The 24,823-nt window shown below is 43.2% G+C and overlaps 1 protein-coding gene across 2 annotated transcripts in view; it reads right to left on the bottom strand.

Moving 5' to 3' along the window:
• Nucleotides 1-24,823, bottom strand: part of PLXNA1 (plexin A1) — a 340,506-nt gene that overhangs the window by 80,410 nt on the left and 235,273 nt on the right. For both annotated transcript variants that reach the window (XM_063121369.1, XM_063121370.1), the window contains exons 11-13: nucleotides 13,049-13,145; nucleotides 11,911-12,101; nucleotides 1,147-1,298 (exon numbers count right to left, since the gene is read on the bottom strand). In XM_063121369.1, coding sequence (XP_062977439.1) covers nucleotides 1,147-1,298; nucleotides 11,911-12,101; nucleotides 13,049-13,145 — 440 coding nt within the window. The remainder of the gene's footprint in view (nucleotides 1-1,146; nucleotides 1,299-11,910; nucleotides 12,102-13,048; nucleotides 13,146-24,823) is intronic.

Genomic DNA, 24,823 nt, shown 5'->3' with positions numbered 1-24,823 from the left:
TGAACAGCAAAGACAGTGGAACAAAGAATACATGGGAAGAAAGGAAGTTATTGCTTCCAGCTGGCTAGCCAGAATTGATCAGCTTTAGATAGCACAGATCTCCCAACACACATTTAGGACTTTGCTGAGAAGCCAGAAAAGACATTGAAAGCATACAGTGCTTTCTAAGTTAATGCTAAAGTGTACAATTTCCACAAACCAAAGCTCTCTGTGACTTATTCTGGGACTATTCTGGTCAACGATATACCACCATCCACTATTTCCCAACAATGAATCATCCTGACCAAAATGTTATCATTAGGTTCAGTTTATTCCCTGGCATGTTGCCACCATTTTGTGAAACAAAATACCGATCTGGTGGGATTGGGGTTTTTTTTCCCTTTGTAGTCATCCTCCCACCCATTTTCTTCTCTAAGGAGCTCATCCTGTTATCACCCCATTTAATCATCACAACAACCCTGTGAGGCAGATTAGGGTGGGAGATAATTACACCCAGGGTCATCCAGTAAGCTTCATGGACAAGCTGAAGACCTTTTTATTCTCTCAGTATTTTAACACTTAATTTTAACTTAAATTTAAATTTTACTGTTCTAATTCTGTATTTTAATCTTATATCAGTTTTGCTGCGTGGTTTTATCCTGGTTGTGCTTTTTATACTGTATTTTGTATTTGTGTTTTTAACCTGTTGGTTGTTTTATCATGGTTTTAATTTTTGTGAACCGCCCAGAGAGCTTCGGCTATTGGGCGGCATAAAAATGTAATAAATAAATAAATAAATAAATAAGCTGGGATTCGAACTTAGTCCAATTACAACTCACTTATCTACTAGACTACAGTTGCAAACAGCTTCTACACAACACAGTCAAGAGGTGAAGTTTGGACCACGCTGCTTAAGTACTCTCAGAGTATTACAGCCAACTTTCCTCAATGGCAGCAATGACGTGATCTCACCAGTCCTAAGTAGCATCTGCAGTCAGCTCTGACTAGGGCCAACTCTAGTGAAATCTCCTAGAAAGCGGTGCTTGTTTAGCAAAGCTTTGGGTCAGGTAAACCAGAGGGGTCAATATACATAGGATGTTATTCCCAGAGCCCATTTTCTCTCACATGCACACAAACATTGGCTCCCCTCATTTGTAAGATACTCACTGCTCAGCACTGATATATTCGCGCTCGATGGGAATGCACATCACTTTGCCAACCCGCACACCCGTGCGCACATCCTCAAACTTCAGGCCCAGGTTCTCACCGATGATGGTTAAGCGGGTACCACCCTGCCGGGGGCCAGTTTCGGGGGACAGCTAGGAAGGAACACAGCCAGACTGTTACTGCATTCATTAGATCATTGTGGTCCATTTGGTCACCTGCAATTTATTTATTTATTAAAACATTTGTATCCCGCCCTATTATCACTGGGATCTCAGGGTGATGTACAGATAAAATCAGAACAATATAAGCATAAGTAATTAACACAGCTAAAAATATATTAAATTGTTAAAAATTAAAACCAATAGCATTTTTTAAAAAGCAATAAAACGATTAAAATCAATTAAAACTATGTGTCACCATGGAGAATTTAGCCCTTGGAGGCTTTGATAAACCTTAAAAAGTTAAAGTTAAACCTTTAACTTTGCGCTGAAATGAAGCCAGTGTCAGCACCAGTCGGGCCTTCAAGGGGACGGTATTTGCGACGACGCCACCTCACACACAAGGCTTTGACGCGCACACCTCCTTCAGGCTAAGTACCACCACTTAAATATCTGAGGAAGGGGTAAAAAGAAAAGTATCTTTCCCTTATTTCAGTGGGAAAGGGTAGGGAGATTTGGGAAAAGGCCTCTCTGTGAATATAGCAGGCTGAAGGTTTAACGTAATGCATTTATTTATGAACTAATAGAGCAGGAGATACAGCCAAATTGACACATGGTTTTATGGTAGCAAAATAAAGAAAATGTTTGTTGTAGTTTACAGTTCTTAGTTCCTTTAAATTATATTCCAATCCTGCCTATTCTTAATAATAGTGGTAGTAACCAATCTAATAATAACAATCCTTAGTCCCTATGATCTTATTTTCACTCACTCCTCACACAACTCCTGACAAGAAATGACTCAGCTAAACACATCTACCCTCTAAACCCAATCACCAACCGAACACCCCAGACCACTCAGCTCCCCCATATATATACTCCTCCCCTCTGTCCACAGCATCACCAGCCACACCCGCTCAGTCCAACATTCCGCATTCCGTACCTAAGGGAATAGAAATGTGGGTAAGACCACAGTATTCCAACAAGCGGGGTGCCACAACAGAGAAAACCCTCTCCCACGTCCCACCATAATATATGTCTCACATTGGTGGGACGCAGAGGAGGGCTCCTCCAACAGATTTCAAATCTCGGGCAGGCATATAGAGTATGCATGCCCGGGGCATACTTTCACCTGGAGTAGGTCATCGGTCAGAGCAACCAAGGCTGTTTCAGTGCCATGCCCAGATAATCAGTTTCCTCCAAGAATGTCTGAAGCTGCCCAGCCACCACACGCTCAAGCACCTTGCCCAAAAAAAGGATATTAGTGATAGGGTGGTGGTTCTCACATACCTCTGGGTCCAGAGAGGTCCTCTTCAGGAGAAGGGTGCACTACAGCCTCTTTCAAGGCAGAAGGCACCACCCCCTGGACCCACCCAATCAATCCACCTCTGCTAGATCGTATTAGCCAAGTTGGGCAAGGGTCAAGCTTACATGTGATGGGACGGACTGATTAAAGCATCTTGTCCACATCATCAGGCTGCAACAACTGGACCTGATCCCAGGAAACATGACCAGACGGGGCACCGGACACCTCCCCAGTTTCTGCAATAACTGTGGCATCTAGTTCTGAGTGAATACAAGCAAGTTTCTCCTTGAAGCGCCTTGTGAATTTATTACACCAGATGACCGAGGGTTCCAATCCTGGTTTATCTAAACCCTAGCCTGGTCCCAAGAGGCTCTTAACCACTCAGAATAATTCTGATAGGCAACATCTCAGGGAGATAACGGAGGCAAAGTAAGATTATGCAATGACACCATATCACCCCCCACACCAATTATTCATCAGTTTATTTACATTCCTAGGGCTCCAGGCAGGTAGCAATTTAGAATGAACATATAACTCAGTAAACTAAAACTAAAATAACCCAGGCAGCCCACCACAGGCCATCCAAATAGGCTGGTGTCATCTAGGCAGTGACACTAGTTTCCCCTATCTGCCACATCCTGCTACCAGCTATTTTTCTGCCCAGCACACAAGCCAGGTCCTGATTTATACCACATATTCACCACTCAAAGTGGTGAAACCTTCCCCTCCAAGTTATTGGATAGTATTAAGGAGAGCCAGGGCATAGTTTCATATTTCTGTGCCATGTCAAGCTTTGTTCTCAAGCAGTGAGCCACAGTTCTTCTCTCCCACCAACAGCAACTAAGGCATTTGGACCATGTACATTGTTGGTGGAGTCTTCTGGGTATTTTTCATGGCGGAGCAGAGCAAAAGAATTATCCCCACACATCCATCCTCCTGTGAAAAAAGATACACAGAGAGCAAGCTCCAGGGCACTCAAACCATCTGCTTGGAATAGCTGGGAGCTGCTTAGTTGGGTCTGCAAATGCTCGAACTGGTGGCTCCAAGGTACCATAGTCGTTCATGACACTAAGCCATTCATTATCTCTGCCTCAAAAGCAATGCACATAAAAACCTCTCTGAACTTATGACGACATGTAAGTGGAAATGGTGGAACTTTTCCGCCTTAAGACGGTTTGCATGCAGCTTTAGCAATGGGCCGTCCTTCAGGTCCTACATTCTTGGCATCCTGTTCACTTAGCCCTGGGCATTCACAGAGACGCTGCAATTTCTGTTACATGCTGCGAATTAACAGAGGAAAAATCATCTTTCCAGAGCCCTCCCCTCAAAGGGGACACCAATTAACCCTTACAAAGTGGGTCTTCTCTTCTCCTATCAAACAATTCTGGTGTATCCCAGCACACAAGGTCTCTGCCAGCACCAGCTGGGGAGGAAGGGGAGCCCCAGCAGAGCACGATATGCCTCATTTGTTAGGATGATTCCCAATAAAGCGGACAGGTGTGGCTTGACATACACCGACGCGATGACAGATGAGCAATGCGGCACAGGCCCACCATTGCCACTAACAAGGTAATTATGGGCAATTTTACACCACGTTTTGCTGGCCCCCAGTGCTCGGCACACACCTGCAAGTGATAAAGAGGATTAATGGGCATCCAGCTGGGAACGCTCTGTGCTGGGTCACTGGCAACCCCAAGCCAAGGGAAGGGATTCCAGGAAAAAGAAGCCTCCGTTATGGCCACCGGCCATGGACCAAAATGGCATAAATGAGCCTAACAAAAACAACTGCAAATTGCTTAGCTGGCCAATCAACATGGTCTCATTGACTCTGCTAGTTCTAGACCCAACCTGCACTGCCCTTTGCTAAGCCAGGGGGTGCTGCTCCAAAGAAGCAACCTTGCCTGACAGCACATCCCATTATTTGTTTAAATTTACATCCTGCCAACTTCCAAACACTCAGAGGTTTCCATGTATAAAACCAGACTGGAGGAATAAAAACACGATCATGAATGGCCACCCGGTTCTGCCTAAACACAAATGCCTACCACAACCTCCAGAAAACTGCCAGGAGAAGGGATTTCTATCATTGTGAGGCACCCACTAAGTGTCAGGATCAGGCCCATTCTCCCTAGCATGAGGGACTGGGTTTTGCAGCCTCAATCAGATTTGGAGGCTGAAGCAGCAGAAGCAGATGTACACCAGGAAGTGGGGGAGGAAATTCCCCAAGACTCTTCAGGAGTCCAGGAGCTTATTGGACAGGATGCCGAGGTTCAGAGATCACCGTCCCCCTCCTCCCTGGGAACTCAGTCTCTGTTAGAGGGGGAAGGAATATTGGAGCCGACAGACCCCAGAGTCCACCACAGGCTCAAGTGGGTGGAGTGGAGAGGAGGTAGAAGGTGGTCCATGAAGTTGGCCACTTGGCAGAGGCTTTACCTTCAGGACTCGCCCTGAGAGAGGTATTCAGTAAAAGTCTGTTGAGCACTGCAAGGAAACTGTCCATTGAGTTGAAAGGCAACTGCCTTGCTTTGTTAGGCTTATTTAGCTTAGGGGATACCTCCAAGCTTTCAAACTCTCTTCAGGCGTGAAGAGACTATTTACTCAATAAAGCTTTGTGGATTGCATGACAGACCTCTCTATTGTCTCACATCTCGGTGGGAATCACAACACTAAGGTACTTTGCTACATGCTCCTGCACAGACTGCATTGTTAAGAAGACACACACTGAGTTTATCTTAATGGTGGTCATGAGTCAGAGGGTAGGAAAGAGATTTCCAAGGCATGAAGACCCAAGCTGCTTAGTTCCAAGCCAACATCCTGAATTGTGGCTGGAGAACTATAAAGCGCAGTGGAGATCCTGGGGCATGAATGTAATCAGAGATGGCCCAAGCCAGTTTTGTGCATCAGGCAAAAAGTCCAAATAGCACCCACTGTACATGGTATTAAAATATATTTTTAAATAAATAATTCAAAAATATATGTTGCCATTTAATACTACACTCAACTGTTCAACCTGAGGCAATTCGCCTAATGGTACAGCCAGACCTGGGTGAAATATGCAACTGATGTCCCAAGCTATCTCATCTTGTACCAGGTGCCTCCTCTGAATGTTTTTCAAGGGCAGCAACATGCAGAGCAAACTAGAATAATGAGATTGCAAAAGGCTGCTCATGTACATTGCATCTCTTTTCTGGTGGGGATCTTCCCCTCCTCTGCAACCCCGTCCTCCTCTTCAGAAGCCACCTCAAAAGGAAGATAGAATTCATGTTAGACCTGGCCTCTCAGATTCTCCTGATCAGGCACTTCCCTCCCCCAGAACAGCTGCCATTTGACTCTATGAGAGGATTCATCAAGGGGGGGAAAGGAAGGAAAAAACTTGGTAGAGAGAAAGTAGCAAAGTAACAGGGACGGGTGCAAATGAAAAGAGCATCTCCTTTGAGATTGCATCTCCTTCAAGATTCCTGGCCAAGGCAGCAACAACGGAATTAAATGCAAGATTTTATTCTTCAAATCATGCCCTGCGAACACCACCACGTTCCACTGACCAGGCTGGGAAAAAAAGCCTGTACATTATTATTGCCACCAGCCAAGGTGCAAAGAGGCTGTAGCTTGCCCCAAACCGACATGGATCAGGTATCCAAAGTCCACAAACCTAAACTCCTATATCTGCTCTCTCACTTGCAGACCACTCCATGAGTCAACTTGCAAGCAGTCCTAGGGCAATGGCATGCCAGGCGTCAGAATTTATACAACAGTCAAACTGATTTGAGCTTTGGGGTTTGCCATCCGCCTAAATTCAATCCAATCATCTGCTAAAGTCCTGGATCAGAACTCATTAAGGCAGCTGCTGCAGCAGGCAGCCTGAGTCATTCTTTCCTAAATTGGGCTCCTCTGGGGTACTTGGTGAGCTGTGGCTGTTTGTTTGGTATTGTTAAATTAGTGTTAAAGGCTGCCGTGGTATGTTAGATTTCCCCTCTACCGCAGCAAAAATGACATGGGCCACACGTTTGGGGAGCAGCAACTCTGGGAAAAAGTTGACACTGCTTGACACACTGTGTGGGGAGGTCACAACTAAACAAGGCACTTGGGAGCCAGAGCTGGCAGGGAAATCCGGCTGGTTCCTGAACTGTCTCCCTCTCCGTGCACAGGCTCCCACCCCAACGCCAGCCCTGACAACCAACAGCCCTCTTCTGCTAATTGGTTTCAGAGCACAAACCCTCCAAATTTGCCAAATGAAGTGGACGCAAAGATCTACCAGTGCCTAAAAGATGAGATAATGAATCATCAACTAAACAGCTTGGCCATTTGATCATTTCATTTCAGAACGGCCCTTCTGTGCCTGCCTGCATAAATTCCAGTTGAGAATGTTCTTAAATGCAGACTGGAAAAGCAAGCAGAGTGGAGAAGCTGTAGCAGGCAGAAGCGCTAACAACACTCAGACACACACAGCTACCTTCAATATTCTTGTGCAGTGGGCAGCAGAAGTTCTGTTTTAGCTGGGAGTCCCTGAGAAGAGGCTTTCAACGGCGAAGGAAAACTGTCATTAGTACCACAGCAGTCTAGCATGATGGATTTGCTTCCCTACTTCCCAAGTGTGTTAAAAAAAAAAAAAAGATTATATTTGGGTCAGATTCTGGAGTGTAATGTCATGCAAGAATGATAAAGACAAGCCTGGAAGAACTTGGATAGTATGTTGAATGTTGACTTGGCACCTCTCAGTTCCTCATGTGTAAAGTGGGAATTATTAAGGTTACGCTAATTCACTTGGCATGTTGTTGTTGTTGTTGTACTGAAGAGTGATGAAGATCATAAAGCCTTTTTTGCATGCTAACAGTGCCACAGAGATACCACCACCACCCCAAACCCGACAAATCAAACACAAGTGATTTGGTTTAATTGCCAGGCCTAAAAAATGCTTTCATAAAACACAACACAATATATCTTCACTGACTCAGTTTCTCTACTTTTAACTTAAATGGTGCTCCTCTAGATGGTGCTGACAGCCATCTGTCAGGTATGCTTTAAGGTAGATTCCTGCAATGAGCAGGAGGTTGGACTCAATAGACTTGTAGGCCCCTTCCAACTCTACTATTCTATGATTCTATGAACCCTTGAAGTAAAAGGAATTTCTGATAGTAAATGTGGGGGACACGCAAATAGAAGGCTTACGCCTGACTTCTGGTCAACAATCTGCTGCAAATCTATTCTCTCACACTGCTGGTGGTACTTCAAGGAGGAGTGATTTATTTCAGTACTATGTCAAAGGGTGGAACTGAATTTGTTTTTCAGTATCAGAATGCCTCCCTTCCAAAAAACAAACACCCCCCCACACACACCCCAAATCACTAACATCTCCTTTCCATGGGCCTATTTGGATGGATTTACATTCACTGTAGCTTGTAACACGCACTCTCGCCCTCCCTAAAGACAGGTCTGCATTTACCGCACACAGGGCCCTTTTTTCACTGTACTGTGGGTGACTCTATCCAATAAGCTACCACTGAACTTTCCTGAACACTGTAAGGCCTTCAAGGCTTCAATCAGAGCAATACCTGGGTTTCACAACAATGTAAGCCCCCCAAATTTTGCATGCATGCATGCAAAGGTATGCTATTGATTACACAGGGCCTGTAGGGCCTACAATTACTGTGACAAGTTCTTAATTTGGTTTTAATTATTTAGAGATGCAGAGAGTAGCATTAGAACCAAATGCTGGCAACAGCTCAAATGTGGCAGATAAACGGCAAATGTATCATCAAATGCACTTAGTAGTTTTGGCGCTACTTTATAGTTTCACGTTCATAAACCACTCTTCCTTCTTCGTGACAACTCATGCTTCAGGAGGCAGGTAACAGTCAGAGTGGGTTTGTGTGAGTCTCATACCTTATTATCAGGGGCATTTGTAAATGTTGTAAACCTACATTTTGGATTCTAGTTACCTCCACTTGTTTAATAGAAAGAAGGGGGAACTCTAGATTGGGGAACCGATGGATGTACCGCACAGGTTGTACAGTTTTTTCAGGTTGACTGTTGCCCACTTTGGGGGGGGGGGCATCTGGGGTGCCCAAATGGCCCCTGTACCTCTCAAATACCCCACCATTGCCCTAAATGGTCATGGCATTTTAGAAACTTCTGCACCTTACAGAAGCTTGCCTGGAAACTTTGCTCTAGAATTGTGTATCTTTTCTCTGTTCCCTGCTGACAGATGCTTGGTGGGTGGATACAAGGCACAGGGCCTTTATGGTAGTAGCACCCAGACTGTGGAGTGGTCTCCTGACCATTCCACTGTCTAGACACTACCACCGTACATGTATAACTCCTGAGTGGGGAATACCTGGCACCTTCATTATTTTTAGATAAGCTTTCTAAATGTTGTTTCTGTAGCATTATGTAGGTCTGGCTCTTAGCATATTGCTGCTTTTAAATAATTCCTTTGGTTTTACTGCTGTGAATTGTTATTTTACTGTATTGTATTTTAAACCTTTCTAAGTCATCCAGCTTTAGGTGCCTTACTCAGGATCACAGGACTCTGTGACAAAAGCCAAGAAAATGTAGACCAGAAATTCACTCCTGGGAATCAAGACTAGGAAGCAATGGGTTCTGGAACATATGGGGAAAGGCTTAGTTTGGAGTAGAAAAAGATTAAGGTATGACACATTTGAAAAGGATTGCTATCTGAAAAAGATTGCCATAGGGCAAACTTGATCATTAAGGCAACTGATGCAAGGAAACGAAGGAATGGATTTACCTTCAGCAGAAAAGATTAAAACCAGATACTAGGAAAAACGTCTTAACTGGAAAAATAGTCAAGAAAATAAAACAAGTTGACAAAAAATCCCATGAGTTCACTTTCCCAGGAGCAGCTAAAGAGGAAGCAAGAGACTTTTTCAGGTGTAGTTTAGAGTTAGATCAGCTTTCCCCAACCTGCTGCACTCCAGATGTTTTGGATTTGGCCAAGGGTCAGGAATGCTGGGAGTTGAAGTCCAAAACACCCGGAGAGCACCAGTTTATGGAAGGCTGAGCTAAGAATAGTTGACCCTCAAGGTCCTTTCCTTTCTATTATTCTAAATTTGGGGCATCTCAGTTTCACTGATAGATAGCACAGAGTATTGGATAAGACGTCTCCGGTAAAAAATCCTTCCTTAGCAATGGATTCACTAGATAGACTTAGACAACCCACTGTTCTCTCAGCCTCAGTCCCACTCCCCATCTGTAATATGGGGATAGCAATGCTAATCTACTCAACAGAGAAGCTGCCCACAGACATCAGAGACGAAGGGAAGCACACTCTTGACTTGGCCACCAGCCAGAGGTCTTAGAGCACTGGGAGGCTAAACCTCCTACCTCCCAGGAAGAATTGCACAGCAAGGGGATGACTAGCCTGCCTCATCCGTCATCCAGAGAAGGAGCAGCATCCAGGAGCTCTGCTACCTCCCTCCCTGCCAGAAAGAACACTTGGCTCTGACTGCTGGTTGCCCTCAGACTCCACAGTGGAAAGGACGCATGGCTTGGCCCCTGACATCGGCCAGAGGGACAAGCAATGTTGGAGCAGTTCCATCCAAGTAAAGCTGCTAGCAAGGGAAGATCAAACTGACTCCAACTGGATATAAACGCCTGTTTACAACTCACCATTTTCTCCTGGCATTGTCAGACTGATTTCCCTCCACTCCCCTTCCCTTGCGTGTCTCATCTTTTTAGTTTGTATGCCTGGCTTGTTTCTCATATCAGATATGTATCAGATAGGACATACATGGCTTGTATCTCATATTTTCATTGATATTTTGGGAAAGAATATTTGTATGAATGCAGGCAATCAATGAATCAATCAAACAATAGTAAACACTGTTGAGCTAATGTATGTGAAGCATCCTGAATACCCCAAAGCACTGTATAAATTCTAAGCACTCATGAGCTGCAAATCTGCAACACAATCTCAGTGATTTTGGCTGGTAGACTTTCCTATTCCCCAATTTTATAGCTATTATCTGTTCTTACAGAAGATATCATAATTGACCAGGCTCTATTCCATCAGTGTGAATGGGAGGCAGGGGCCTCCAGTAGACGGAACTTACTCTGCAAGGCCGACACAGTGGCCTAAAATGGCAATAAGCAATACATATGAGTGGCTTTGGGAAGCTCAAGAGGCACTTCTCTAATTTTTAACCTTCATCGGATAAGATACAGAAACCCAAATAGATTAGGTACTGTGCTAAGACTCATAATTAGCACCACTAAAGCCTGCCAGTCCTGCAATCTATGGGTAAATAGAACATACCAAATAGAATTACCCACCAATCCCTGCTAATGCAGTTGGAGCCTGGCCCAACAGGCATGTTAACATTAATATACACAATCTTATTAAATGAAGGTCATAACAGCAGTCATAGAAGAGGGATGATAAACTAACAGTTCTAAGGAAGTGAAAGGAAGGGTGGCTAAGACGGTGGGGGTGAGGCGGAGGGAACCTATCCACTCCCAGAATCCTATTGGTCAGGAATCCTGTGAAACCCTGAGAGCCTCCAAAGCAGGACGGGGTGGAGATGTGAGAATTAATTCTAAACACAGAAAGACCGAAGCCAAACAAGAATATATCCTTGATATCTTGTATCTTGCCTGCAATGGTAATTTCCATCACTACATCTCTGGGTGAAAACAGACATACATTCTAAGTATCGTTTTGACATATATTCTTTGTCCATGAAAACAAATGCCTTGTAATGGAGTGAATGTGTGTCAAAACCCACACCCACCCATTTCAGAATGCCTGTCTTCACCTTTAGAGTGCTTCAACTGCACTGATCAATGAACTCTCATAAGCAATCCATATCACTTGATAGTAACCATTTCAGTTCTATAGACAGAGGGGAACAGAAGTCACATGAGGGGAACAAAAGCCAGATGGAAGGGGGGAAAGAATAATTACTTAGGAAAAGGAGCTACGACAATTCAACACAAATCTAACCACTGAATCACATTCTCTCAGTTCTCCATTGCAAGCATCTTTGACATATCGATCATAGGAGTAATGCTATCCGAGGGATGCTAGCAACCTCATATGCCACAAAAGAACACTATATGCATCAATAATAGCAAGCTATGCTAAGGACACATGAAGATACTCCAGAACTGCCCACCACCACATACCCTCCAACGCAGGCAATTTTATTTATTTATTTATTTATTTATTTATTTATTTATTGCATTTTTATACTGCCCAATAGCTGAAGCTCCCTGGGTGGTTCACAAATTTCTTATAGTGCATTGAAGGGGGAAAAGCTTCCCTCTGCCTACCCAAGACAAACATACCTTAATAATTTTGGGGTCCGCACAGCGGCTATTGCCATTGCTAGCGTGCATCCAGCTGCTCTCAGAGGCTGGGCAGTGTTGGCGCAGGGAACACCGTTTTTCTGACACACACCAGCCACACTCGAAGCGTGGGTCTGCTTTGAGGCACAAGCCACAGCTTTCACGCAGAGCTGAGCACTTGTATAGGTGAGCTGCAAAAAGAAAATACAGATCCCTGCTTACAATCAAAGAGGAAAAGTGTCCGGGGGGAGGGAGGGGGGGTGATTGCTAACTAGATCACCTGGTGGGTAATTTTTGGACAATGTCCAGAAAAGCGACTCACGGTGCGGCATTTGCCAATAGCTTGTCCTATCAGCCCAGGTTGAGGATTGCCCACTTCCAGGATTGTCAGTATCTATAGCTCATTTACTTATCAACCTTCAGTGCTGAATGTGGCCAGCATGGGGTTTGTTTATAATGCAGATGTCTATGCTCTAGGATTTCGGGGTGCTTCTAGAAGGAGGGCTTCTAACATTACTAAACAAAAGGCAATCAAAAGACTATTCCGTCTCTCCCTGTTTAAAGAACTTTTTTCTGGTAAGAAAAAAGATGGACAAAGTGTTGGGAAAACATGGAGCGGTTACAAATGGAAGACAACATCTGGACTCTCTGTAAAATTCATTGAACGAGGCAGGGCAATTGCATTATAAAAGCCTCACCTAGAAGCACCTCACTTGACTGTCACAACCCAGGCCATGTCTATATCACAAATTTCAACTAGTGTGAACTGATGTATTTATCATGGCTTCCTCAAATAGCCCCATGGACTGTGCTTTTGTGAGATTTTCCATCCGCAGAACTACCATGCCCTGAGTTCCTTGCACAGGAGCCATGTTAATAAAACAACTTTGAAAGTGGTTTTACTCTATATATCAAAGAGTGGTTGTGCCCTTAATCTCCAACGAGCAGCTGAATGGCTGATAATGTTTGTAAGAGATACTACGGAGAAAAAAGTTTCTATATAAAAACGTCTTATTTGGGAGCCAATATACCTTGATGGACATGAGAGAAGGCAAACATTAGGGTATTTTTTGGACTTTGACTCCTATCAGGAGAACTCTTGCTGTACTGAGGGTGCCCCTCCACAACTTTGGCTTACCCTGGATGTTCTGAGGATTGTCGATGATGAAGTTTCCATTCCACACCACAGAAAGGTTCACTGGGAGGTCACTGATGTCATTCCCTTCATAGAAATACTGCCAGAGGAGACACAACAGAGCAGAAAGTCCATTAGGCACTCAGACACAAAAGAGAAGATAGAACACACAAGTCAAACCAGAGACCAGAGGGCAGTTTTGCACTGTTCTGGCTTATTCCAAGTGCACACACCTGCTGTTACCAGTGATGACCACACATGAAAAGAAAGGCAGACTTGTCGAACAGAAAGGCCCTGAGAGCAGCACAGTTTTCCTTATCTTTCAAGTTGCTTCCTAGACAGAAGGTATTTTGCGGTGGTGGGGGAGTATTTGAACTTGGTCCAACTCACTCCTAGGTCTGCCCACAACAGTCTTCTCCTTGCCTACATGAACAATGTTGACAGAGTTTGGCTGTTCTCTGGTATAGCCCTTGTATCACTAGCAAAAACAGAATCACTGATAGGAACTAAGCAAATATATTTAAAGTCACATCATATGCATAATTTATTTGGATTGCAGACTTCAGCTCTTCTTGGCACAGAAGTTGCGTTACTTGGGTGAAAAATTTGGATTCCTTTTTAAAAAAACAAAAAAACAAAAACCCAGTTAGCATGTACACAACCAGAGACGAGCTGATTTTCAGAGCTTCTCCAATCATGTACAACCCCTGTATAGCATTCCCACCACATAAATTTATAATAAAAACTACAAATGCAAATGATTTTATTCTAATCAACACTCAGCATTCAGCGGTGCTATAGACCTGCAACTCAGATGAGAAGGGATGGGAAGCATTTTCTGATGAACTGCATAAACTGAGCAACAGTGCTATCTGAAATTGGAGCCATCCTTCTCTGCTCTCCAGAACTGGCAACACTGGATTCTGCCCTTCCAAGAGATGGGGGACGAAATCTCCCATAGAGGAAATGAAAATGTAATGGGCCGAAAGCAGACCATGTCTCTGGAAGGGCTGGTTTCAGAGAGACACAAATTTGGAATTATATCTCCATCCAACATCACCACGAACCCTGGCCTCTCCTACCCCGGTTGAAAGATACACCCAATTTCTAGCCTAAGCCAAACTTCTTGCTGCCTCATCAATATTCCTTCCACAGTGCCTGCGCACATGTGGAGGCTTAATCGATACGAAGACAGGAAGGCAGTCGGAACCTTCCCTGACAGCTAATGACCTCCTTCGGCGAGAGATTCTCCGCTCCTCTCCGGAGAAAATGACAGGCGTGTCAGAAGAGATTAAATGAAAGATTCATGGCCTGCTGGAGTTTGTTAGGGAGCTATGGACGCTACAGATGCAGCTCTCCCTGCACATTGGAACCTCTCCCTCTCTCAGCCCATGGCACCGAGTTTGCCTTCACAGCTTATGACACACAGAAAGATGAAGGGAGGATGTATCTTCCTCCCTCTGACACACATATTTCCAAGCTCCCTGTAACCCCAACCCATGATGGTTCCAGCTTCCATTCCTCAGCTTCCTGCAAAGCCTATTTTGTCCTTAATTCACTGATATATGCAAAAAAAGAGAGGAAAAAATGCAGATGTGATACCTGTAAAGGATTCAAACAAAAGTACAAAGCTAGCATATGATGAAGAATGGAAAACAAAACTGAACACCAGAAACAGATGAGCTCCTGAGAATAGACAAGACTGCTTCAAATGATTCCTCTTCAAATACTAAGCCATAAGTCTTTTATACATTATGAGAAGAAACATTTACATCAAACTGCCTTCAATTTTCTATAGGGCAATAAATATCATTGCACGGAGCAGCCTCACCCAATTTGGTGCCTTCCAAATGTCTTGGACTACAACTCCCAGCACTCCTGACTATTGTCCATGCTGGCGGGGGGCTGATGGGAGCTGAAGTCCAAAACATCTTCAATAAAGGCTGGTATAGTGTGTGTGTGTGTGTGTGTGTGTGTGTGTGTGTGTGTGTGTGAGAGAGAGAGAGAGAGAGAGAGAGAGAGAGAGAGAGAGAGAGAGAGAGAGATCAGAGTCAAATATTCCTAGCTATATGGCATTCACTATGTACAGCATTCTTCTACTAATGAAATTCAGTAACCACTGAATATGGCAGTCAATAATACACAATAATTTGAAGGAGGAAATATGCAAAACATATCAGCCAAAATCCCCTTTCAGGGATTGGTTTATATATTTAAGATATTTTTAAAGTGCCTTTCAGTAAAAAATTTCCAAGGCAGTTTACTATTACCATATTTCCTCGATTCTAAGACGCCATCGATTGTAAGACACACACTAATTTCAGTGCCACCAACAGAAAAAAAGCTTTGATTCTAAGAAATAATAAACGCACCCGCAATTCTAAGACGCACCCCGTTTTTAGAGATGTTTATATGGGGGGAAAAGTGTGTCTTAGAATCGAAGAAATACGTTATTATTATTTTAAGTAACATTTAGACAAATGGACTGATGGCCACAAGTGAGTAAGACTTCTGCAGACACATTTCTTCCCAAAAAACTCCGCTTGGTGCTTCCGTATAAGCTATCTATGTTATTCCTAGATCTACTATAAATTTGCTGTCCTATCAATGTTTGAAACAAATAAAACAAGCACTCCCTTCAGTGGGCAATGCCGAAATAATTAGACGTTCAGATAAATGGAAGTACAGCTAATGTAAGCTCACATCGATAAGGCCTATATGCAGTACACAAGCTAAACATGGATCGCTAGGACAAAGTCAGCCGATGTTTGGATAATGTGGGATGTGGGGCCAGGGGTGGGGCGAAGAGTTTCTGTGCATATTTTCATCCCATTCCTTTGTAGCTGCATCTCTCTAATTGGAGATAGGCTGAAGAAGCCCACTACAGGAATAACCCCAGAAGTCAGGCCGATTTACATTAAGGAGAAGCACCCACCATTGGGTAAGTGGGAAGTGTGGGGGGAGGGGCGGCAGAGAAAGATTTAGCTGTGACGAGCAGCGTGGCAGCATAAGTGAAATTGGCATTTTCAATTTGTACTCTGACATGTCTCATTTGGGGCCCTGGCATCTCAGGAAGGCATACAGCCTGCAGCTGTCCGAAACAGTTATTTGCATTTCTCTGCCCTGGCTCTTTTTGGAAATGAGTTCCTTCTCAATGGGGGCGTGGAGTGTGGGGTGGGTGGGGGGGTTAGATTATTTAACCCTTCAGATTCCTGCCCTGACTAAAGCAACTCACACTTAAGAGAAGGGAGGTGCATATTTCTGCTTCAGATAACACAGACCTTCCTTCATTAGAAGAACCTTCCTGGTGGTAACAAAGACTTATGGAGATTTGCAGTAACGTCAAGGATTGAGACAAAATGAGGGTTCACAATCCAAGCCAGGAATAATCAAGACAAGGGTGTCTTGAAGCCGCTAAACACACTACACTACTATTCACAGAAATGACCAGAGCATTGTTAGGAATGGTTACTGATTGTATTTACTTTCTTTAAAATATGTGGACATACAGGCACACACTATTTATACCCCACCTTTCCTCATATACTTAATGCAACTTACAAAAATAATAAAATACAGTAACAGTAAACATAAATAGAACCAATTTGTTCTACATTTAACAATATTATATTCATATTTTACCCTCTGAGCTGAACTGAACTAACCTTGCAATTGGGACCATGGGGAGGTGTTTGCCTACACCAAGAGCAGGTTATAATTTCAAGAATAAACAAACAATAAATTAGAGCGAAAATGAGCACAGGTAGAACATTAAGATGGTTCCCTCTGAGTCCCAGGAATATTTAATGAAGTCCAGTGAGTATTGCCACTTTCTATGGGTCAGATAATTATCTTTTGGACTAAGAATGCCAAAAGCCTTATTCCAGCATGTGGTTGTATGATAGTTTACTTTTTGTTGCAGGAGAATATATTTGTTAACTTTAAAATGTTCCTCCAAGGCCCCCATGCACATCCCAAACACATTGACATATCAGCAAATTTATCCAGGGGTATATATATGTGATCTTTCAATCAAACAGAGATACTTGAGCTTTTTAAAAAAACAACAACAACCCATTAATGTGCAGAGGAAGATCCTTATTTCTGGGTCTCTGAAAGTCAGCCATTTCCTACTACTTCCAAGGACAACGTATAATGATGTCCACCAGCAGCATCCCCTAATCTCTTACTCTGAAAAATGGGTGGTCATCCATTTGGTGGTTTTGCACAGTGGCAAAACCACCAGGAGTATGTGACCTATTCGGTCTGGGGCAGGAGTCAACCCTACACTGACTAAAATCAGAACTATCACAAAAGTGTATGATATGTGCTGTAGTATGCATAGGGAGCATACTACAGACATAACATTTGGCACACGTGCTAAAAAAAACCTGGACCTCCATTGCTCTAGCCATTCTGTCTCTCAAGTAGAAAGAGCTAAGGAAAGGGTGTCTATTTCCCAAGAACTTGATTCCAGGACAGAGCCATTTTCAAAACATGCAAACAAAAACTGAGCAGTCCAGAATCCAAAACCTCATCAAATACAGCCTGAAAGTTATCCTGGGGCAAACCTTCTCTAGGTCCCCTTTACATCCCATACATAGCATTGTGTCTGGCCTTCCTCAGCAGGATAGTTCTGGCAGCACACAGCGCACAGTCTGGAAAAAGCACTCTTGTTTTCAAGAACAAAAACTAGCTTGCACTGCTAATGGATGGGCAAAAGCTTTGTGTCACCCCGGAAAAGCCAGTAAAGCCAAGTATGTTCACTGCACCACTTCCTAATGGTAAGTGAAGCCTTCCCCATGAGGATGTTGGTTGCACCACAATAAAAAAAGTAAAAGACTCCTATGCACAGAAAACAAATGTGGTCAGGGAAACAGCTAGGATAAGACCCTGACATCTAATTTTCTACGTGCAGTATGGAGGGGGTCTTACATCTCGTCTGCTGTTTGGAGAACTAGGCCTAAGCGAGCACCATCTTCATTGCAGTAAGGGTGAACACTACATTGGCTTGCTTCAAATTTGCCAAGCATGTCCTTACACATTTAAGAATGTGTTGAACGTGGTTTACTCAACTCTTTCTATTCTTTTGTGGGACAGAAAGGACTGGTGGGCACATTGGGGTGGGTGGGGAACAGAACTAGGAATCAAGTCTGCCTCCACAGTTGCCAGTCTCTCCATGACTCAACCGGAGGAAGAACAAGCCAGATTTTTGGCCTTGCCAACAACAGCCTGAACTATTTCTGGCTATCCTAACACTGCCTATAGGAAGGAAGCCCGACATGCATCCCAAGAGCCAGAGAGGAAGCCAGGGAAGGTGGGTGTTTTGGAGAAGGCAGACAGGAAAGCAGCCAACAAGCCTGAGCTTTGGCCAGAAGTCTGACACCACATGCTCATGTTACACAGACACAGCCAAACACTTACTCGTGCTTCTACTTTGTTTTCATTTTTTTATACCATTTGGTATTTTAACCCTCTTAAGGTGCATACAGAAGATATCCCTCTTTTACTCATAGTTTATATAAAACCATCCCATGGTTCTGTGCTTCTAATTATTAATGCAGAGTAGAATCCCCCGTCCCCATGGCAATATGGCTTGAGAGACTGAAGGGCAGGGAGTGGGAAGAATCCTCTGTTTTCTCATTCTTTAACCACTCAGATTGTAAGTACTCTATAATATATAACAACAGTTTCTGGCTGCGATCCAAAGAACACTTATTTAGAAGGTAGCCTTATAAAATCAATGGGGTTATTTCCAAATAAACATGTTGAAGATCGTGATGTAATACTACCTTTAAAAACAATCATATTTGCAGAGCGGTTTTATTGATTGTGGTATTATAAACCTGCCTGGTCACTGAGGTCACCAGATGGCATGCTCCAGATGGTACCAAATGATCTATGGCCCAATTGGAAACCACCCAGAAAAGAGCCTTCAGCATGGTGGCCCCATTTCTCTGGAGTTGCCTTACTCTGTTGTTTTCTGCACTTCCTGAAAACATCTTTTCTATGCTTCCTGAAAACATCTTCAAGAAATCTTCCTTGTTTGACCAGCCATGGTTTTATTGGCATTTAGTTTTTTAAAGCCAAAAAATTTAATATGGTGTTTTATTCTTTTTATCTTTTTATGTTTACTGCTCCAGAACCGGTTTAGATGTGGAGAAGTATAAACGTTGTAAATAAATATGTATGCCAATGACATTAATGTCTCTCAATCTGAATTTTTACAATGTTACACTTCTGCAAATGCAATTGGTTGTGATAACTACTATGGCACATTGCAACCTGGATTCATTCCACAGGTTGTTGCTCTGCTTTACAACTACAATGCACACAAGACTACACATACACACATCAACATCTCTGGAACAGCAGGATATGCTAGAACAGCCTTCCCCAACCTAGCCCCATCCAGATTTTTGGACTACAATTCCCAGCATTCCTGACTATTAGCCATGCTGGCGGAGGCTGACAGGAGTTGAAGTCCAAAACTTCTGGAGGCCACTTGGTTGGGGAATGCTATGCAAGGATACAATTTCCTTGACTTTTGTGAACAGACACTGGCTCAGTTCATACAATTCTTTTCTCTACTCAGTAGGAAAACACCACTCAGCAGTGACGTTTGTAGGGGGTACTCACTACACAACATGTTCCAACTCCACTGTTGTGTGGGTCTGGCCTCCTGTGGAGTGGAGTAAAAGTCAACACAGTTTTTGATTGACAGTTCCTCCACCCTCTCTCCTCCTCCAGTCCTCCTGATGGTATCCCATCAGCCACTGCTGCAAAAAACCAATCACAGCAGCTCCCCTAGAGCAACACTCTTTCCTTCAATGCCTTTGCCACGGAACTCTATGGGAACTGGGAAAATCCACTCCACTCAACAGGAAAGTCACAGAGCCCTTCAGACAACATGGAACACAGCAGTTGTGCAGGAACTCTCCTATGCACAGCGTTGAGATTCAGGGTGGAGTGTTTTTGAAAAAGAACTCCACCATGGGGTGGAGTTTTCCCTCCAGACAATGCTTTTCTCAACAGTGGTGTAATAACTCCACAGTGTAGTTGTTACACTACCATTAAGAAAAGTGTTGTGCGAACTGAGCCACTGAAATATCAGAAGAGTCTCCACAGGCAAATCCTTTAATTTTCACTGGTGGAGACTGCTATCAATAAATCCAATATTAAGAAAAGAAGCATGTGACCATCTGAAAAATATTGCTGCTCATTTTTGTCAGGTAATATTAGTTATGTCAGAACAAGTAGCTCAAAAGCTAGTGTATATGTATTGTCAAGCCACCCCTGAGCAGTCCGACCAGATCTCACATCATGAAAGCCACCTCTCTATGCTGGTTCTTCTTGAGGAATGCACCAACACTATATTGTAGAACAGAGGTGCAGAACCTCTTTTAGCCAGAGGACTGAATTCTATTTAGGAGAAGATTTTGGGGGTGCATTCCAGTGGCGTGCAGAACCAAATACAAAAGGAGTGGGGCCAAACTACTAAAAATACCAGTATATTTTAGCTTAAGGCTCTTACTGTCAGTAACTAAGCAATAGCAGAGGCATTTCAATCTTTTCAAAGGGGGGGGGGAACAGACAAAAACAGGAAACGATCAAATGATTGGAAGCTTGGGGAGAGAGGGGGAAAGCAAAGGAAAGAGCAGGCCATCTGGGAAACCTGGGGGGACCACTCAGCCAGAGGTTCCCCACCCCTGTTGTAGATGATCAAAAAAAAGGAATCAAGCGAAAGGCTCAGATATTGTCATAATGAAAACAAGAAATAATCTGAAAACCCATAATTGGCATTTGGTGGCAGGAAGCTTAAAAGAATTAAGTGAGTATCATGTTTTCAGATAACAGCCTCTTTGAAACATCGCAAGAATAGCATTTTACCACCACAGCCTGAGTTTGAAGCTCTGCGCCATTTTCCTGCAGGAGTTACGTACAGGCACAGCAAGGAAGCTCCGGCACTTCTCTTGCTGATTTGCCAGTCATGATTGCTGCAGATTCCTGACCTCAAGACTTGGCAGTTAAGCAGAGGAATGGCTGCACTCCAATTATTCCCATCTAAGCCGTATTTATTTGTTGTTGACAGATACACAGATGGATCCTGTGCATGCCTTGAAATCTCAAACAGGATTTGTATTTACTTTTTCTAAATAAATAAATAATCTTAGATTACAACAAGCACTCTGCAATTACACACCATAGAAATTTACACAGTAACTAATCAACACGTCCACCTGCCCCCTCATCCTACCCTTCATTGGAGAATGTGAAAAGCAAATCTATCCTACAATCCTCATTTTTCACATGAAGGAAGAAAAAGGAGGAGGAGGAGAAGGAGGGATGCAAACTCAGACTTGTGCCATAATAAATGTTTAGGTGTGTCCGGCTTCCTCCCCTTTGTGTACCTAATAGACCATTTTGGCTCAACTGAATTGGAGCAGCTTTAAAGAACACGGAAAGCCAGCTTCAGTGCGATTGTTTTATATAAAACAGGTTCCCAAATGACAGTGTGTGGCGAATCATCACATGGCAGTGGCTTCTCCTATCTCCATCTGCTAGAATGAATTAAACATAGTGAAAATGTGTATTGAATAACTTTCCCGGCATTGCTTTTCTAATAATTAAATTGCAACAGTTGCCAAAGGTGTGTGATGTACAGGCACATTTGGGGGAGGGACCATCGCTCAGCGATCGACCACATGCTTTGCATGCAGAAGAACCCGAGCTTAATCCCTGGCAACTCCAGTTAAAAAAGGGATCAGTTAGGAGGTGATATGAATTACCCTTCTCTGCCTGAGACAGAGAATATTTATAACATATAAAATGGCCCTGAGGCTCCCAATTTCACAGCTAGCAGCGTAGACGCTTTCATATGACATCAAAATCCAAGGACTCCAAGGACTTAACACATCATAAATACTATTCAATTTGCTCACAAGCTTTTCAGCCAAACCAGGCAGTCCCAAATTGTGGGTGGGCCAAAGTGGACAGTAGGTTGCATATGTTCTTCCATTCTTTGAACTAACAGTCTCAGCTTTTAACTAAAAAAATCAATCACCTGCTGCATGTCTACACCAAATGCTTCTCGTTTCAAAAGTCTATAGCAAGTGCGTCTATATTCAAAGCAGTTGATCTGTCTTTAAAAATTAAAGGCACACTCATATGTAGCTGGACAGAAACTTACACAGATGGGCACACAGCATGACAAGCAAGCAAGCAGATGGATGCAGAAGGACACACAGAGACATAGTATACATATGGAAATAAAGACTAAGGAATACCCAGATAGGAAGAGAAAATTAAGACGTGAAGCTGGTGCAAAAAAATCTATTATAGATTAACATGATTGAGGGACGAGAAAGATACCCATGGCATTAATGTTGTCAACATATTTTTTTATTATCGTTTCTTCAGAATGAAAGCTGAGGTTCTCCAGATCCTAATATGAGGCATCCCTCCCTCCAGAGGACGTAGTGTGAAATAAATACTGTAGGCTCATTCATGGAGCACCTGTTAAGGTGCTACCGAGTCTCTTTTGCAAGGACATATTCCAAGGCTCCAATCAATCTAGATTTAAACAACTCAAATGATGGGAATGCCTCTATTCCCAGTATACTTGGTGTGGAGTTTCCCCAATCGTTAGCTTAGCATTCCCCTTGATTAAGTTTCATCTTGTTCCACCTAATCAAGCATCAAATAAGAGCTCTAACAAGTTATTTGAAACACAGAGCCCAGATGCCTGGATGGTTTGGAAATAGGATATAAAAGCTGTTCAGTTTAGGTTTGACCACTGCATACAGCCCAAAGAAAAAGGAATCAAACCCTTGCAACCATTTAAATCCTCAACTCCTAAGTCTTACACGGTATTGGGTCATGCTATTCCTGACTAACAGCACTCCCTTCAGCCAGGCTAATTTAGGTAAAAAAAAAAAAAGCCAAACCACAGTGACACCAAGGAGAGCATTCAAAAGGGTCAGGAAGCAGAGCATTCAATGGGGAGTGAATGAGCAGGAGCTTTGGCTATCTTAGTAGGCCAAGTCCAGCTTCTAGTCCATTAATTCAGAGCAGTAAACTACTTAAAAATGGCCTCCACCGTAATATGAAACCTACATTTCTCAAATCTGTCTTTTGCAGTTCCGTATCCAAAGTGCCTATGATGCTTGAAGAGAAGAGCTCTCAGCAAGGAAGACGGCCTCTATGCTAATCTCCTAGATACATGCACAACACCATTACACTGTATACATCCACCTTGAATATCTGTACTCACACAATCACTCTCCAACCTCATTTCCCTTGACTGCTTTCTGCACGACTAGTACAGTTGCAACAGTGTCCTATTTTTCTATAGTTGATGACCTCAATGCCTTCCCAGCGCTGTGGGGATGGCATAATGTGCATCGTGTCTCATCGGGGCTCAACTGCAATTCATCATTATTTTATCTGCTGGAATTTAATTGGATCCTATCAAACTCTCCTGATACTCCCTTTTCACTTTAAACACTGCTGCAGGAAAGATAAATGTCGGTGCTGCTTGGAGAAGGGGGGAGGCTTTCTTCCTCCACAAACGTTTCTGGATTTGTAAGATCCAGTGCTATTTCTCCCTCTGTGCCTTGCTAATTAAAGATACATATACTGTAGGTGTGTGGTATTCATAATAGGGCCTTGCGTATATGATTTATGGGGCCCTATAAATGTACTTCAGGCTCAATAAAATACCAACACACACACACACACACACACACACACACTCTCTCTCTCTCTCCTGGGTTTGGCATCTGCTTTGATTTTACATCCTCTCTCTCTCTCTCTCTCTCTCGCATTATTTTTCTCCATCACTGCTTGCAATTCAGTCTCCTTCCCTTATAAGTTCAACTAATTCTATAGCTATATATCTCTCAAGTTCAGCATCCGTAGAGCCTCAGGGTTTTCACCCAGCCATAATAAGACCCCCTCAGACTCAAGTCCAAAATCAACAGAAGCCAAGTTTTTATTTGAATATTTATTGTGCATTTCATTTATACTTGTATATTGTGTGCACGCACACACACAAACAGTTTATATTCACAGGCCTTTGGGATGTAAAATGCTTGGCTGCTATTAAGAATGGGTGTTCTGTTTTTGCTATATATTTTAATATGCATTTTAATTATTTTTATTGCATTTTAATCCTTGTCACCTGCCTTGAGAACCTGTTTATAGGTTAAAAGGTGGAGTATACATTTTTAAATGCATAAATAAAAAATGTATGGCAGAATCTTTTGGGTGCCTTGTTTCCTACCTTGTGAACCATTAAATGGGCAACAGACCCCAAACATGCCCCTCTAAATCCACATGCCCCCAGCTCTTCAAGCAAAAATTACCCTAACCATATTAAAAGAATAAAAGGTCCTTTCAGAATATTTTTTAAAAACAGACCTTTCCTCAAAGGCTTTCCTCATGCGAAGGCAGACCAATACCAGCACTATATCCTGTCCATGTAATGGGTGGGACCCGAGGGCAGGTCCCACCCATTACTTGCTTCTTTTAAAGGTGGGAGTGGGCATTATTGAAAGAGGAGAGCTTAGCCTTGCTGGCATCCCTTCCTCCTTCATGCCACAACAGCAGAGTGCTCAAATCATAAAATGGCACCAGGAAGATGGGTCTGATTTGTCATGGATGACATCGTAGGCACTGTTCAGCAGGTGCTTATGCTGGTCATGTAAATGCTTTCTAAGGAGACTCAATCACAATGGCAGGACTAGTAGGGAGAGGGCAGGTTAATCACAGCCATGC

Source organism: Elgaria multicarinata, chromosome 3 (assembly GCF_023053635.1).
Source record: "Elgaria multicarinata webbii isolate HBS135686 ecotype San Diego chromosome 3, rElgMul1.1.pri, whole genome shotgun sequence".
Classification (NCBI taxonomy): domain Eukaryota; kingdom Metazoa; phylum Chordata; class Lepidosauria; order Squamata; family Anguidae; genus Elgaria; species Elgaria multicarinata.
Note: the sequence above shows the minus strand (reverse complement) of the source record. Positions and strands in the feature narration are given on the sequence as shown.